Raw genomic sequence first — 15,022 nt, forward strand, 5'->3', positions numbered from 1 at the left:
CGCCAGCGGAACGCGGAGGAAGCGGGATGCCCGGGGAGGTGCCTCCTGAGCTTTATGTCAAAACAGGAGAGTGTTTATTTCTGTTTCTCATTATCTCACAGAAGGTTTGTTGGGAGAAAAGTTAAGAGATTAGGAACCTTCAGAATCGAGTGCCCGCTTTTCTCTAACGTGACACCTGGTGACACCTCGCCTTGGCCTCCCTCACTTCTTACCATCAGGACCCAGGGCAGATTCCTGTTTTTTATTTAAAGCACAAGATGGAGACTCTGCAGCCGGAAGGCACACAGACAGCCTGGAAGATGCCACCTCTGGCTGCAAGAACCAGCTCTGAGGAGCCCCAGCGCCCGTTCCTCCCGATGCAGAGATGGGAAGTCAGTCTCCACAGGTGCATGCTGAGGGCGCGCTCGCGGAGGAAGAGCCAGGTCACAGGGGAGCAGTCCCTGCCTGGGCCTGAGCCGGGCCCCGTGAACGCCCCGGGAAGGGAGCCAGCACCTCACCTGAAGGCCGCCAGATACTCTGCGTCTCCCATGGGGGGGTCAAGGCCGCCGGTGAAAGCCATGTTGACGTTGAAGCCCACGCCCGGGCCTGCGCCCACCTGCACGAGGAGAGAAACGCTGTCGCAGACCCCGACTCCAGTGGCGCAGGCTGGGCCCTGGCTCTGCGGCCCTGCAGTGTGCGTCCCTGGCCTGTCCCAGCCCCTGCTGCCCCTGCCACGCTGCCTTCAATGACAGCGTGTTTGCAGAGCACATGTGGTGCCGCGGGGAGCCGCCTGCCCGGGTGCAGGGCAGGGACCTGGCTGTGCGTGTGGGCGGGCAGCTCCGGGCTGTGGGTGCCGGCAGAGTCTTTCCACGGGTGGCGTTCCCCACCATCAGGCCTCTTGGTTCAGAGTGAGGGGCTCTGCTGGGGCATTGGGGTGTCGTGGAGGAGCCTGCTGCTCTGGGCTCACCTGCGGTACCCGCCGGGCAGGTCTGGACCAGCACCGAGGGATGGGACAAGAGGCAAAGCTGAGATGCAGCTTTAACTGCATGAAGCAGCCTTCCTGGAGGATGGCGGGCACCCCTGCTCACATGCTCACAAACATGCAGTCTGCCCAGACCAGAGACAGGATGGTCTCCAGTCTCTCATTTGTATGTCAGACAAAACAAAGCCCAGGGAGGGCACATGTGACGGAATTCGCGCTGAGGCCTGCCTCCAGTCCCAGGAGGCCTGCAGGTGTGGGCCGCACCTGCCCCGCCCCGGCGGCCCCGCCCATCCTCCCCGGCGGTGCGGGTGGCACTCACCTCGTCGGGCGGCACTCACCTCGTCAGGCGCCCCGCTGCCCGGGAAGAAGTTTCCATCATCGTAGCGGTGCAGGGAGATGTACAGGACGCTGGGGTCGCTGTAGAAGGCCTGCTGGGTCCCGTTCCCGTGGTGTACATCCTGGAAGGGCAGGGAGGGCGGGCTCAGCGCCAGCCCCAGGCCCAGAGGAACCAGCACATCCAGCCGCGTGGCGTGGGGCGAGCAGGAAGGGCCCGCGGCGAAGGCACCAGGTGCGTGCAGGGCCGTGTACACGCTTTCCGTGGACGTGCCCCCAGCTCATGTGGCCTCAGCCTCTAAAGGGCCCCTCGACCTCTGTCACCAGCGCCTGCTGCCTGGAGCGTGGGGGTGTCCTGGGCTATGTTTTTGGGTTTTTTCTCACAAACCGAGAAGGACTTTGCAGCATCAAAGGTAACCCCACCTGATGTACCTGCCTTTCTTTAACTTGAATAGTTTATGAAACACGTCACAAACACCAAAACAGATGCCCTGCCGCATACGGCTTAAAAAGGAGCAGTCAGCACCTCGGACACCACCCTCCAGTACGAGGCTCCATACACCCACTTTTGTGGTTCGGTTATTCTGAGTCATTTTTCAGAGTTAGTCCTCTGGGGCAGTGGGGCTGTCAGCAGCGGCCCCTCCAACAGGAAAATGGGGGAGGAGGTCAAGCCGGCACAGACTGGGTCCCCCTGCAGGGGCAGGACGGGCGTTTGGAGCAGAACTGCCTGGGGGGCAGAGGCATGGGGGGCAGCCAGGGAGAGGGTGGCCGGGCCCTCAGACCGTGCGGGTCAGGCCTCACTACCTGCCCTGCCCCGCCTTCCCGCTGGGCTTCGCCGAGGACCAGCCCCTCCCTTCGGCTGCTGCCCTCAACCACCACCTGTCTCTCGACATTTCAGAAACCAGTGATTGGCAGGATTGGCTGGGTGGAGCCGTAAGACAGTCTCCTAAAAGGTTTGGGCTTTGATTTTCTGCATCTTCAGGGTAGTTTCCAGAAAGTTGAGGTCCCGAAATCCAACTGCAGGGGAGACAGAAGGGCCGGTGCCTCTCCCCCCGCACCAGACTGTCTGCTGGGAATAGTCATGCTGGCAGCCCCCTTCCCAGGAGCAGCCCCTCACCCAGTCCACGACGAGGGTCTTGGTCACATTCAGCCTTTGCTGGAGGAGCTTGGCTGCGATGGCCACGGAGTTGAAGTAGCAGAACCCCCTGCAGGTACAAATCAGGAGAAATGGGGGAAAAAATACGGGTTTTGATTAGTTTTTATACAACTTGCAATAGGACATTCTAGAATCCAACGAGGTCTAAGAAGGTCTGGTGAATGCACGTTTCCTGATCAAGCAGTTTGGAAACCTTAACTGGTGCTTATAATCGACAGACAGGCAGACAGACGCGCAGTCCCCGCATGCAGGCCCCCAGTGCTCCCGTGGTGACAAAGCCCGTTTCTCTCTGTCACCCTCAGCAGGCCCCCAGGACACTTACTGACTGACCTCCCCCGAGACACCCTGGCCCACAGAACACAGAAGTCACTTATTTTGTTTGCTTACTGCTTAACTGTCCGTGTTCTAGGACGTGTAATAATGCTTCTCGAGGGTCCTCGAGAGAGCGAGGGAACAAGCTGAGAAAGTGCATCAAGGGACGTGGAACTCCCCTGAGCCCGAACGTCCCTTTGCCTGAATTTCCAAAGGGGCCAGGCACTGGGGTGGTTTTGTCTTCAGGATCCAGGCGAGCCTTCTGGAAGCCCTCGCGCCCAGCACGCACAACCCCTCCGGCCGTGCTGCCTCCATGGCTGTAAATGCTGTGGCCTCTGAAACCCCCAGGAGACCCCGGGGGACATTCCTCAGTCTCCCACCCCACCCACCCGTGCTCACGACACAGAACATCCAGCAACTCAGACTCCAGTTAGAAAGGTAACTGCAGAGAAATGCGACCATCAGCACCCGCCCCTCGGTGGCGTGGACCGATGGGGCCGGGGAGTCGGCTACTCAGTTTCCTGGGGAGACTGCCCTCGGGCACTACAGCTGGTCCCCCACGGCAAGGGGAGCCGCTGAAGCACGGCCCTGCAGCTGGCAGGTGGGATCCGAGGCGGCCGAGGAAACCCCGGCTTCCTGCTCCCACGGCTCCGCCCCTGCGCCACCGGCTTGTCCCAGTGTCCCTGCCCCCTGACAGACCACTGCCTGCCCTTCCAGGCGCAGCCCCATGTCCCTGCCCTGACATCCCCCAGCACGTGCTCTCCATCTCCGGTGCTCACGGCACGTTCCCTGGAGTGTTCACTGTGCCCACTCAGCCACAGCGGCCGGACCAAGCCTGCGTCCTGGCCCCAGGTGGGCCCACCCCTGCGCTGGGTCTCCTCCGCCAGAATCTGCATGTCGTGCTGCTGCCTCAGCCAGCACCTCGTGCATGTGCACGGTCAGGGGCGTCCAGAGAGCTGATCCTGTGGGTCCTGACCTTGGGACTTCAGCCTCAGTCCCAAACCATAAGCAGCGCTACTCGCTCCGGGACAACTGAGGCTTCCTCTTCGAGGCTTTTACAATGAGAAGACTTCTCCACACGAACTCCTGCAGGTGCCTGCCTCCATTCTGTGCACCCCTCCCTTCATCTCTTCACCAAACCGATCACCCCACCCTGGAGCTGCATGTTCGGCGACCTCCTACGGGACCGGGGTCTCGGGAACCCTATTCGTGCACACGTCACAAGAGGGGCCGACGAAGGGTGGCCCATCACCCTCTTCCCCAGAGCGCGGCCCAGCCCTTTGAGGAAGGGCTCAGACGCCCCGGGCCCCTGTGAGCGACCCTGTGTCTACTTACATGGGTGTGTTCTCCTCTGCGTGGTGGCCGGGGGGGCGGACCACAGCAAAGCCGTTCTGCACACGACACCGAAAGGTGGGGAGAGACAGGGAGGAAAGACTGGTTTCAGATCAGTAAGAAAATGACACAGACTGAACTTGAGCGTGTTCACAGTCTGCGTGAGAACACGGTTTCCCACTGCATCCTGGCACACGGACGCGGAACAAGACACAGGGCGGCTGTGAGCGTTGCCTTCTCCTAGAGGCCTCTCGGTGATCATAAGTTACTAAGATAAAAGGTGAGCTCATCCCCGACTTTCGAGCTTTGACGGCCTGCCGGGAAGGCGGGGAATCTGGGTGGGAGAGGAAGGGGCACCCTGGGTCCCCTGATCATAACCAGCATCCACAGAGAGCAACTTGGCAGGAACCGTGGATGCAGATGAAGAGGAAGGGGCTCGGCCGCCGCAGACGCACCCTGGTTTGGCCCTAACGTGAGCATCTCTGCTGTGGCTGCAGCTCAGTTTCCAGGGGACCAGGGAACGCGGAGAACAAGCACTGACGTTTAGAAGAAAGCGCTCGGCAGCTGGAGAGGAGCTCACGGCCTCCCCAGGACCCCTAGCCGCCTCTGCTTTGAAAGAACCATCTGCAAACCATCCTGCAGCCGCTCTACTAAGGGTGGTTTAGATCGGCATCCCTGGGTCTCACCGGCAACAGGAAGCTGTGTGGTTGAGGTCGGCAACAGAGCCCCGAGGGCTGGATGACCGCGATGACCGGGCTGTGGGAAGTGGGCTCAGCCTGCTGCAGAGTGCAGTTCGGGGGGGGGGGGGGCAGGCAGGGTGAGGGGCACACTCAGAGGGAGCCCCGCGTGGCACAGACATCACCCTGTTTCCACACAGGACCCCGTGCCTCGGTTCTGAGAGTGCAGACGCAGACCCCTGGGGGTCCCATTTTTCAGAGCAGTCCCAAGGCTGGATGTGCCTTTCCCGCCGAGCTGGCAGCTGCACCGACGCTGTGAACGCGATGGTGGGGGCGCTGGGGCTGTAGCCAGCGTGAGGCACAAGCGTGCCCGTCTGAGGGGAAAAGGCAGCCCCACTGAGAGCGCCCTGACGGAGCAGGGAAACTGGCCCACGTCGTTAACTTGCAGCCTTGAACACACATCTTTTTAGCATCCAGGTGGAGAGACGGGTAGGCGGGTAAATGACCAGCGGGACTGTCAGCTCAGGGAAGACAACAGACAGCAGCTGTTGTCGGGGTGGGATCTGAGCTTCTGGGTGAAGGTGAGAACTCGGGAGACTTGTCCTGGGAGCAGCCCTTCCCGGCACCGAGGAGACCTTCCTGGTGACAGGGGTGGTGACATTCACGGCTTCAAAGACGAGTGATGCTTTGGATACTGTACAATAAACTGTGCCATGACCTGGAAGGCCCGCACAGCCCGGGGAGCCCCGACGCCCTGGTGACCAGCACGCCACGCTGCAAACGCCTGGCCCGGAGAAGAGAACTGCTCAACGCACAGCGGAAGGAGAAGCTCGCTGCCACTGTTCTAGGTTCCACGTGGCGACTCTTCTTCCCGAAACCATCCCTTGTGGAATCCTGGTGTAGCCTCAAGGCTGAATGTCCGCAATTACCCGAGAAGGCCGTTACAACATGGCCCTGCCCCCAGTCCTGCCAGTGGGCGAGGCGAGAGGTTCCTCACGTCCTTCAGCCGGGCAACCAGAGGCGGGTGTGGACAGCAGAGTCCAGCTGAGTGCCTCAGCCAGGCATTCTTGTGATTCTTAAGTTAATAACTGTTTGAAAAGTCTGTTTTAATTTCTCATGAATGATCAATGCTGACGACATTACCCATAAAAACAAAAACTTTGAGGTTCTTCAACAATTTTTAAGACATTAAAGTGTCCCCAAGACCAAATTCATGGAGAATGGCTCCACTAATATGTATGTTTTCACAAGGGAGGGGAATGAATGTTCCCTTGGATTAAGCAGAACTGGGTCCACGCTTACCCCCAGCACAGCCACTGCGAGCCCATCCAGACGGGAGAGCAGTGGGCCATCACTCTCCCAGCTGGTCCCGTCCCAGAAGCCCCCCATCCCCAGGGGTCCTCACTGACCTTCAGCTCCCCCGTGGCCACCTTGAAGACCAGCTCCACCACGCAGCCCACGGCCAGGCGGGCCGCCCCCGATGAGTGCACCTCGTTCCAAATGGTGTCACTGTCCACCTGTGGAGACATCACGCCCACGTGAGGCTGGAGTCCTCGGTCACAGTCATTCCCGCCGGGCGGCCGGGCAGCTGGGGGTCCCTGTTGCCAGCCTCTGGAACCCAGGACGAGAGCCCCTTGTCCCTTCTTGACTCATCACAGAACATACTCAGCTCACATTTGAGCTTACTTTTTTTGGAAGACACACCCCCAAAAACTAAACAGAAAAACTGTGAACGCGCCAAAAATAGCACGCACGCGTTTTTATCTCCTTCTTTTCTTTTCTTTTTTTTTTTTTTTGGTGGAGGGAAGGTAATTAGGTTTATTTATTTATTTGTTTTTTAGAGGAGGTGCCGGGAAACGAGCCCAGGTTTTCACACCCTTCTGAGATGTCGTTTCTTCTCTCAGTTGCTCCAGCACACTGGGTGCTGAGTGCTGACGTCAAGGGTAACGATGTCGAGATTGCCTAGCCCCCCCCCTTTTAGCTGCAACTGCAGCGGAGTCACAGCAAGAATTACGAAAGCAACCGGAAGAAGAATTAGAATCAGAGGTCTCTCCAGATTGCAGCTTGGTTTTATGCAGAACGTAAGTGGAAGCTCCAAGTGTGCGTAGGGCGTGTGGGGTGGCGAGGAGACTCAGGCGGGCTCTCTCGGACACGGCCTGGTGGACCACACACCACACCCTGCCCAGGCGCTGGCACACCCGCCCAGACAGCTGTTCCCCTTCAAATAGAAAAAAGCGCGTGGCACAAACAGGTCAGGTGATTTCTGTCTGCGCGCTGGTTTATTTATTTATTCACATTAGATTGCTTTTTTTAAACTCTGGCTAACATGGGTGAGAAAGAGGACAGACAGACCTTGGTGGCTGGTTCTGGGGACAGTGGGGCTCCCGGGGTCCTGGGGGCCGGAGATCAGGGGCCACCAAGAAGCAGGAGCCCCTGGCTCCAGGTCAAGGGCGCTCACACCGTCAGGTCCAGGGCAGGGTGGGGCGCTGGTGACTCGGCCACACACACTGGGGACTCACACGCCCTTCTTGGGGATGCCCGAGCCCGGGGAAGGTTCTGAGAAGCCGTGCAGCAAGTGACGGCTCGTTCACCTGGGACAGAGCCTGCCGGGCCCGTGCGAGAGCCCCTTCCCGCGTCTTCCTCTTCAGAGCACTGCACGCGTGGGGCTCCGACATGGAGGCGGAGCTGCACGCGAGGGCCCGCGCCCCCTTTCCCGGCTCAGCGCGTCCAGGCGCACAGGCCCCTGCCCACCTGCCAGGCACCAATCATCACGTGGGGGGGGCGGATTTCTTTCCACGAAGTCTTGAATCTTCATCTTCAAAGCGCGATGATCTAAAATACACTCACGAGCGGTTCAAGCCGCTTCCTGCGGAGCATCTGTGCCAGGGCTCTTCTTTTCAGTGACCAAACCGCTATTTGCTTTAAATAGTTTCCAAATGTCCAAAGAACGCTCTGTGCTTCGCCCCCTCTCCACAGCATTAATAGTCAACTTCAGAGAGTGGCTTCTGTTCTAAATAGCAGCGCGCTGCTACTCGCTGACGTGGCCGGCCAGTGGGAACACGCTGGGCCAGTTACTGCAGCTGAAGAACCAGTTCAGAAAAGTCAAAGCGAGAGCTGACGGTGCGTGCGGGCGGGGGGTCCCGCAGCGCCCGTGCCGTCCAGGAGGCCGCACCCCTGGGGACCGAAGGGCGTTGGGCAAAACTACTCAGATGATTTCTCTTCAAAATGCAGTAATTTGGGTTTGAGGCTAAGTAACCAGAGCCCAGAGGGAAGCTGCTCTGACTCTTCACGTGCTTTGAAGGGTCTCTGTGCTCAGTGCTCCTCCTGCAGGACCCCCGGGGCCAGGAATTCCTGTGACATCCCGCCCAGAGTGAGGGACAGACCCCCAGCCCCGCCGCGAGACTGCAGGCTGCCACTGTCTCCAGACACCCGACAAAACTTTCCACTGCTTTGGGGCCTAAATCCTCCGGCTGCTGGCCACCAGCTCCCCACGGACCAACCTGGGATGGTCAGGTTGGAGCCCTGAGTCCCAGAAGTATGAAGCTCCAACTCCAAGGAGAGTTGGGGCGACCCGCAATGCGGGAGCTGGGACCACAGGAAGGAGCAAGTGTCCCGCAGCTCCGCACAGCAGAGGCCGGGGGCAGGCGAGGACGGACGGCGAGGGGAGGCCCCTCACGGAGGCTCATGGGGCGTACGGGGGCGGCCACACTGTGGGCATGCCGTGGGCCTTGGAAGCCACGGGGCCTGTGAGGGGCCGCCCCCGGGGCAGGGACCTGGCCAGGGGAGGGCTGGGAGGGCAATTCACCGACACCAAATCCTCAGTAAGGGGAAACTGGCATCAATGAGGAGCTGAGCAAAGTAGAAGCTTCTCTTACTGGGCTTGGGGAAGAAAGGAGAACGCCTGGAACGCCGTCACACACCCCAACGTCAGTTCAGGTAGTTCTCGGGAAGGGAGAAGCAACTGTCCCTCCCGACTCACCACGCGACCTCCACCTTCCCACCGACGCTCGGGCGCTGTGGCTCCCCCGCTGCCCGACACCCCAGGGCTGGCCTCTGGCTCTGGAAGGAGGCACCGAGGCCCGGGAGGGCTGCACTGCTCCAGCGGCTCAGTCCCCGCTGAGCCCGGGCAGCCGGGTTGGCGCTGGGGTTGAGTCTCTGCCCCCGATTAGGGGCAGCTAAGAGAGCACTGGCAGGTGGACAGTCCTTGCAGACAGCCTTCCGGCTCACACTTTCCGCTGATTATTCCGACAGGCTGGCCTCTCGACCCACCTGGGCTTGGGGAGCTCTGCGCATCTCCGTGCTCCAGGGCATTTTTGTGCAGAGATGCGAAGGTGGCCGCTGGTCAGCCTGCTGGGCTGGATCTGGACTTCATGCCGGGGAGGGGTGGCGGGCCCAAGGCCCCAGGCCCGAGTTCTCATTTAGTTTTCATTTGCGAATTGTAAATCCTGCCCTGCACGGCAGGCTGCTGCAGGGCAGTGCGAATCCAAGCCTTTTCAAGTCTGGCCAAAAATTTGCCCCGAATTAAGAGATTGCAGCCTATTTACAACACAAAATACAGTAACTCGAGGAGGCTTGGTGGTGGTATGAGTGAACGCCGTTTATTCTCTTTCTGACAGGATAATTTTCAAAGCAGCGATTTTTGTAAGGACTCAGGAAGAAAACAATTTCGTTTCATTTCTGTAACAGAATCCAGACCCGGAGCCTCACCCTGCGATCTGTAATTACGCGCACACCGGCTGCTGCGCGGTTCCGGCCGGGATGGCTTTGTTGTCCCCGCGGTCCTCTGGCCTCCCTGTGACGGGGGCAGCACTTCCCAGGCTGGGAAGCTCCATGGCCAGAGACTGGCTGGGAGGGGACTGGTCTCGCCTCCACCCCTCCCTCATCGGGGGACGGCAGGAGGGGGTGGCCCTTTCTCCATAAAGGAGAAGCCGGAGGTGGGGAACCTCCGCTGCAGAGATGGGGGAGGCCCGACTGGTTCAGCACCCCCATCGCGGGCAGGGAAGCCCGAGGTAAGTAAAGACGCTGGTTCTCCTAAGTGTCCACCTGCCCAGGTCTGCTTGAGAGCTCCGGCTCTGAAGCAGCTCTGCCCACCCCACGTGGCCCAGGAACACCGTGCCCCGCGGTCAGAGCTGCACCTGGGGCTTCGGGTTGGAGGTCAGATCTGAGATCAACACACACCCTGCTTGGTGATGGATTCATGACCTGCGTCGAGATGAGTGGACTACGGCTCCGCGGGTCGGACGGGGACGGCCCGCACACCAGATCCCGTTTCCCAAAGCGAGCCGTGGTGCCAGACGACCTTCCCGGAGGAAGGTGCCCCAGACCCGCCATCAAAACGCTTACAGGCTCACAGGGCCTTTGAAGCCACATGTGTGAGCAGTGGGGCAGCCCCACCCCCAGACCCTGTTTATGGAAAACACCTGGCAGTAATGACCTACTCTGCAGAAAGCAGGGCTGCGATTCTGTGACCACTGGGACCCTCGAACCACCAGGACGCGATTTACACATTAAAGAAAAACTTACCCCGACACCACCACAGGGAAGCCTGACAAACACCGACGTTAGGGAGCCTGCAAGGAGAAAGAGAGCCAAGGTCGGGCGGGCAGGGTCACTGGGCGCGCGGCCTGCAGGGAGCACGGTGCTGGTGGGGCCCACAGCACTCTGGGGCTCGTGCAAGACACCCCGGGTGCCCGAGCGCAGAGGGGCAAAGGGCTCGGAGGCACCACTGCCTCACTGTGGGCTGCTGCCAGCGCGGCATCTGTGGGTCCAGCCCTCGCAGAGGACTGCGAATCTCCATGGCAATGGCCCACTCCTTAAGGGGCAGGGAGACCCCACGGGGGGCTCCTGCCTGCCTCCAGCCCGTGCTCCTGCACCTCGCGTGGACCAACCTGAAAGGCAGCGTTCAGCGCCCCCCTGCCCCCGACACTGGCTCCAGCCGCCCTCCCCAGCTGTGAACAAGGGAGGGGCCTGGGGTTAAACACCGGAGCCAGCCCTTCACATACGGAGAGGTCTTTCTGGAATGTGACTAACGGCCGCAGCCCCTCCCCATCTACAGGTGTTCCAAGTTCACTCGGTGGGGCACAGCTGAGAGACCACGCGGCCCTGCAGCTGGCCATGCAGGAAGGCCTGCTGGGGCCCACGCTGCAGAAGCCAGCCCCCGACCAGGAGGCACAGGCCTGTCCCCCCACCAGGACAGGGACTGTCTTCTTCCTCAGTGTGATCCCAGTGCTGGCTGAGGACTGGCCTAAAACCCACCTGTCCTGAAGGGCCAGAGGGCCTTCCCCACAGCAGAGTGGGCAGCCCAGGCTCCAACTGGCTGCCGCCCCCAGCCCAGAGAGCCTCCCCATTCAGCCGAGCTGCTCCCCGCTCGCCCTTACGCCTCCCTCCCACTGCGGCCCCCGGCCTTTCATGGCAGATTCCACAGCCCAGCTCTGCACCCCACTTCCCCGAAGGGGGCAGAGCCACGCCCAGCGCAGGAAGGCTCACTGCTCCCACCGCCCTCTGCCGGGCCCGGGGCACCAGCTCCGCTGGGGACGCTCGTGAGCTGCGCTCCTGGGGCCCCAGGAAGGAAGCAGGACGTGGGTCACAGACCTGGTGTTCTCACTGGTCCTGCGTCCCCGGGGAGGTCTGTGCCCACCTTGTCCCGGCTCCAGGCCTGGACCACACTCTAGACCAGGCCCGGCCCTGCGCCTTCCGTTTGCTCTCAGAGGTGAGCTCTGCCTCCCACACGCGGTGCGGGGCAGCGACGCACAGCTGGCTGCCCCTCCCTGCCACCCCCAAGGTGCCTGGACAATGTGTCCCACCCTGGGGCTGCTTCTCCCTGCGCACCCCCGCCCGGCTCTGCTCCGGGTCACATGTCGTCCCCTGGATCTGTGGCTGACTTCGGTTCCTGCGCATTTTCAACATCAGTTAAGCTGCTGCTCAACAGAGCCACGTGGCCTCCAGCCCCTAACCCTGTGAGGCCAGGGCACGTCTGCCGGGCTCGTCTGTGTGCCCTGACCGCTGGCCCACAGCTGGGAGTAAGCAGGTCTGCAGGCGGGCGGGGGGGCCAGGCAGGCAGGGAAGTGACAACCAAGGAGAGCGGCTGCTGGGAGGGGTTGCTTGGCCTGCACTGGCCCTGTGGGGGGGGTGCCCCTCAGGGAGCCGACCGGAGGGCAGGATGGGGGCAGGAGAGGGGGTGCAGGCGCCGGGCCTCCTGCTGTCTTGTGACACATTCTCCTCACGGCCTGTTTAGCGACTGAGTCACGGAGAGCAGCACACATCTCTCCTCCACGGGGCCGCCCCTGAAACCTGGGCGTGGCTCGAGGTGACAACGGGGCTCGGAAGGGCTTCATGACAGTTCCCGTCACATCAGCAACTGTTCCAACACGTGGGAATGTGATGCTGGGGACGTGGGGGCTTTCTCTCCAAGAATTCAAGCGTTCGTACAATGAACTCACGTGGATCGGTGTGTGTGTGTGCAAATATGAGTGAGAGGGCTCTGCTAAGACACTGGACTTCGGTTTTTGAAATTACAGACGGTAGTGTTTGCATTAACGCCATAGATCATCTGACTACTTTGAGTTTGCTCGTCATCCAGCAAGCAAAGGCCAAAGTTAATAAAAAAAAAAAGGGTAGGGTAATGCACATTCAGACCCCGACCTGGGCTTGGGTGGGCGGCAGGGCCTGGAGCTCTGAACAGGGGGCTCCTGGCCAGAGCCCGGGGGGCCCGGCGGCGTGCTGTCTGCGCGCCCGGCCTCCACCCGCCCCATCGAGTGCCTCCTGTGCTGGCCTCCGCGTTCCAGGGCCACCGCTGCCTCGGCTGGGTCACAGAATGCTCAAGCCAAGAGAGGGGCCCTGACGCATTAAGGACCAGCCTTGCGTCCCCAGTCCCCGCGGGCTGGGGGGTGCTGGCTTTCCTCTGGAGCGGCCACTGCTCCTCGGGCTGTTCTAGGAGCAAAGGGGTCCCGCGACCCTCCCGCTGACCCCTGGCCCCGCCCTCCTAGGCCGCCAGGCCAGGCTCCTCTCCCAGGTCCCTGCCATCAGAAGACAAACCCTGACTTCCAGGAACATCCAAGGTGGGGACAGACCAGCCCCTCCAGTGTCTGCAGTTCACCTCAGCCCGGCCACGCGGCAACACCCACCACACCACCTACTCAGGCATTTTTGCATCTGGTTTAGAAATGCGTGGATTCAATTAAAAGAGGAAGGGAGATCCCACGGTACACGTTGGAACACCCAATTAGGGCAATGTGGCCAGCGTCTGAGATAGTCACCACCCATCACTGCATCTGGAATGCAGCCACTGATGATCATGACCTCTCCCGGTTAGGACCACCACCGGAAATTTAAAACCCGGTCTCAAGTGGAAGAAGTGATCTGAGTAAGTGTCCTCGTAGCCACAAGAACTGATTTGAAAGCACAAAGCTTGGAAAAAGAGAAAAAGGAAACAGAACGGACATGAATCAGACACACGCTCACAGTACACGTTCTGCAGCAACACACTCGGCCGCAAACTAAACACCAACTACGCTCACACGGCTGCCTGCAGGGAGGAGTGGGTCTGAGACGATGGGAAAACATTTCAACAAAGAAACCACCAACAGCAGAGGGGGCTTCAGCGGACGGTGATGCTGGATGAGCTGCAGAGGGTCCCGTGAGGCGAGGGTCGCGGCTCAGCAGGCGGGAAAGCCACCTCCTGCCCACCCAGCGCTTCCTCTTCCCCAGGAACCTGCGCCCTGGCGTCTCTCATCTCATCGCCTGTCTTAAACCTCACCCACCTCCTGGAGGCGGACGCCCTGCCTCCGCCCCGGGCAGGGTAAGGGTCCTCCCATCTCTGCGTCCCTACCCTCTGCTTCCCGAGTCCAGGAGTCGGGGTGCTGATCTCGGTGGGCTGACGGACGCCGGCCCTTTGAGGATGGACACGGAGCACCAGGGTGGGCCGGGCAGGCCCTCCCAGTGGCAAAGGAAAAGGTGGGTGGGCCGTGAGGCTGCACAGTGCACTCAGGGACCCCTTCTGACTCTGGACACCCAGCGATGGTTGAGGGGGTTACCGGCCTGTGGGCGGCAGTGCCAGTGCCATCATGGGACCCATGGGCAGCCTCTCTGGGAGGGGAGAACACTCCATGCGCCAGGCTCCACCCTGGAAGGAGCCGCGTCTGCTGGAGGGTCCTGGAGGGACCTGGCGCTCAGCCCCCACGCCTTGCCGCAGACTCCACACTTGGCCCCGTTCAGCTCCTCCCTCCGAGGCCGCTGACCCTCTCCCCGTCCACACTGTCCTGGTCCTTGAAGGCTCCTTTCCAAAAAGTTCTGCCTGGCCTTGGGCCGGACCCTCTCCCCTGGGCCCCCCGCTGGCACTGCCTCATTTCTCGACATTTCTGTGGGATCCAAGCCTCTTCCTCTGGGCTCCCCCAGTGCCCCCTGTCGTCCTCTGTGAGCCCTGGGCCCCTTCTTGGGAGCCAGCCAGCTTAGACCACCCCGCACCTCCTGAGACCCGCTCCGTGACTTGGGGTGCGGGGCCTGGGCTCCGTGAATACCCCTCCCAGCTCAGAGGACATGGATGTGTTTTGGGGGGCTGAGGGGAGGACGTCACACATACTGAAGAGCCTGCCTCATGAGCACTCCTCCACGGGGGGCGAGCACCCCACACGGCCCCTCCACGGGGAACAGGGCTGCTCCCCTGTGGGCCAAGCTGCACTTGCCCTTAGCTTCTGAGGCTGCATCCCAAGCATGAAGGCCCCGCTTAGAAAGCCACACTGAGGAGCGAGCAGAAACGTGCCGTGCGCAGCCAGGACAAAGGGCCTCGGCGGCAGCAGCCCCAGGACAGGGCAGGCCGCGGGGAGCCTCTGGGTCGCGCCCTGGCACCCACTTCCTGGGTTCCAGGTGCGTCTTGGGGAACAGGGCTCACGGTCGCGGAGTGCCACACGCCCACTTCACAGGTGAGAGGCGTGTGGCTTGGCGAGGCTGCTGCGCTGGTGGGACGTCAGCCTGGGGCTGCCGGGGACCACCTGCCCGCGCAAAGCAAGAGTCTTCAGCAACCGGAGCCGGTCAAGAGCTGGGGCGTGAGACCGACGTCTGGTGACTTGAAGGCCCGGATCCAGCTGTACCTGACGCCCCGAGGGATCTTCTCAGTTATCTGAGCCAATAAATTTCATTTTCTTTCTCTCTATCTCAAAAAAAAAAAGTGGGCATTGGGGCTCAGGAAGCAGAACAACTGGCCCCATCAAGGTCAGAGCCCACATCTCCTCACAGCCCCGCCAGCCCCATGCTCTC

At 61.1% G+C, this 15,022-nt stretch overlaps 1 protein-coding gene across 9 annotated transcripts in view; it reads right to left on the bottom strand.

Annotated features, from left to right (window-relative positions):
• The window catches only part of HDAC4 (histone deacetylase 4), a 270,795-nt gene that overhangs the window by 26,811 nt on the left and 228,962 nt on the right, over positions 1-15,022 (bottom strand). For all 9 annotated transcript variants that reach the window (XM_032480679.1, XM_032480677.1, XM_032480678.1 and 6 more), the window contains 6 exons: positions 10,295-10,341; positions 6,181-6,288; positions 4,098-4,153; positions 2,412-2,499; positions 1,300-1,419; positions 498-595 (listed from right to left, as the gene is read on the bottom strand). In XM_032480679.1, the coding sequence (XP_032336570.1) occupies positions 498-595; positions 1,300-1,419; positions 2,412-2,499; positions 4,098-4,153; positions 6,181-6,288; positions 10,295-10,341 (517 nt within the window). The remainder of the gene's footprint in view (positions 1-497; positions 596-1,299; positions 1,420-2,411; positions 2,500-4,097; positions 4,154-6,180; positions 6,289-10,294; positions 10,342-15,022) is intronic.

This window comes from Camelus ferus, chromosome 5, assembly GCF_009834535.1.
Source record: "Camelus ferus isolate YT-003-E chromosome 5, BCGSAC_Cfer_1.0, whole genome shotgun sequence".
NCBI classification, from domain to species: Eukaryota; Metazoa; Chordata; class Mammalia; order Artiodactyla; family Camelidae; genus Camelus; species Camelus ferus.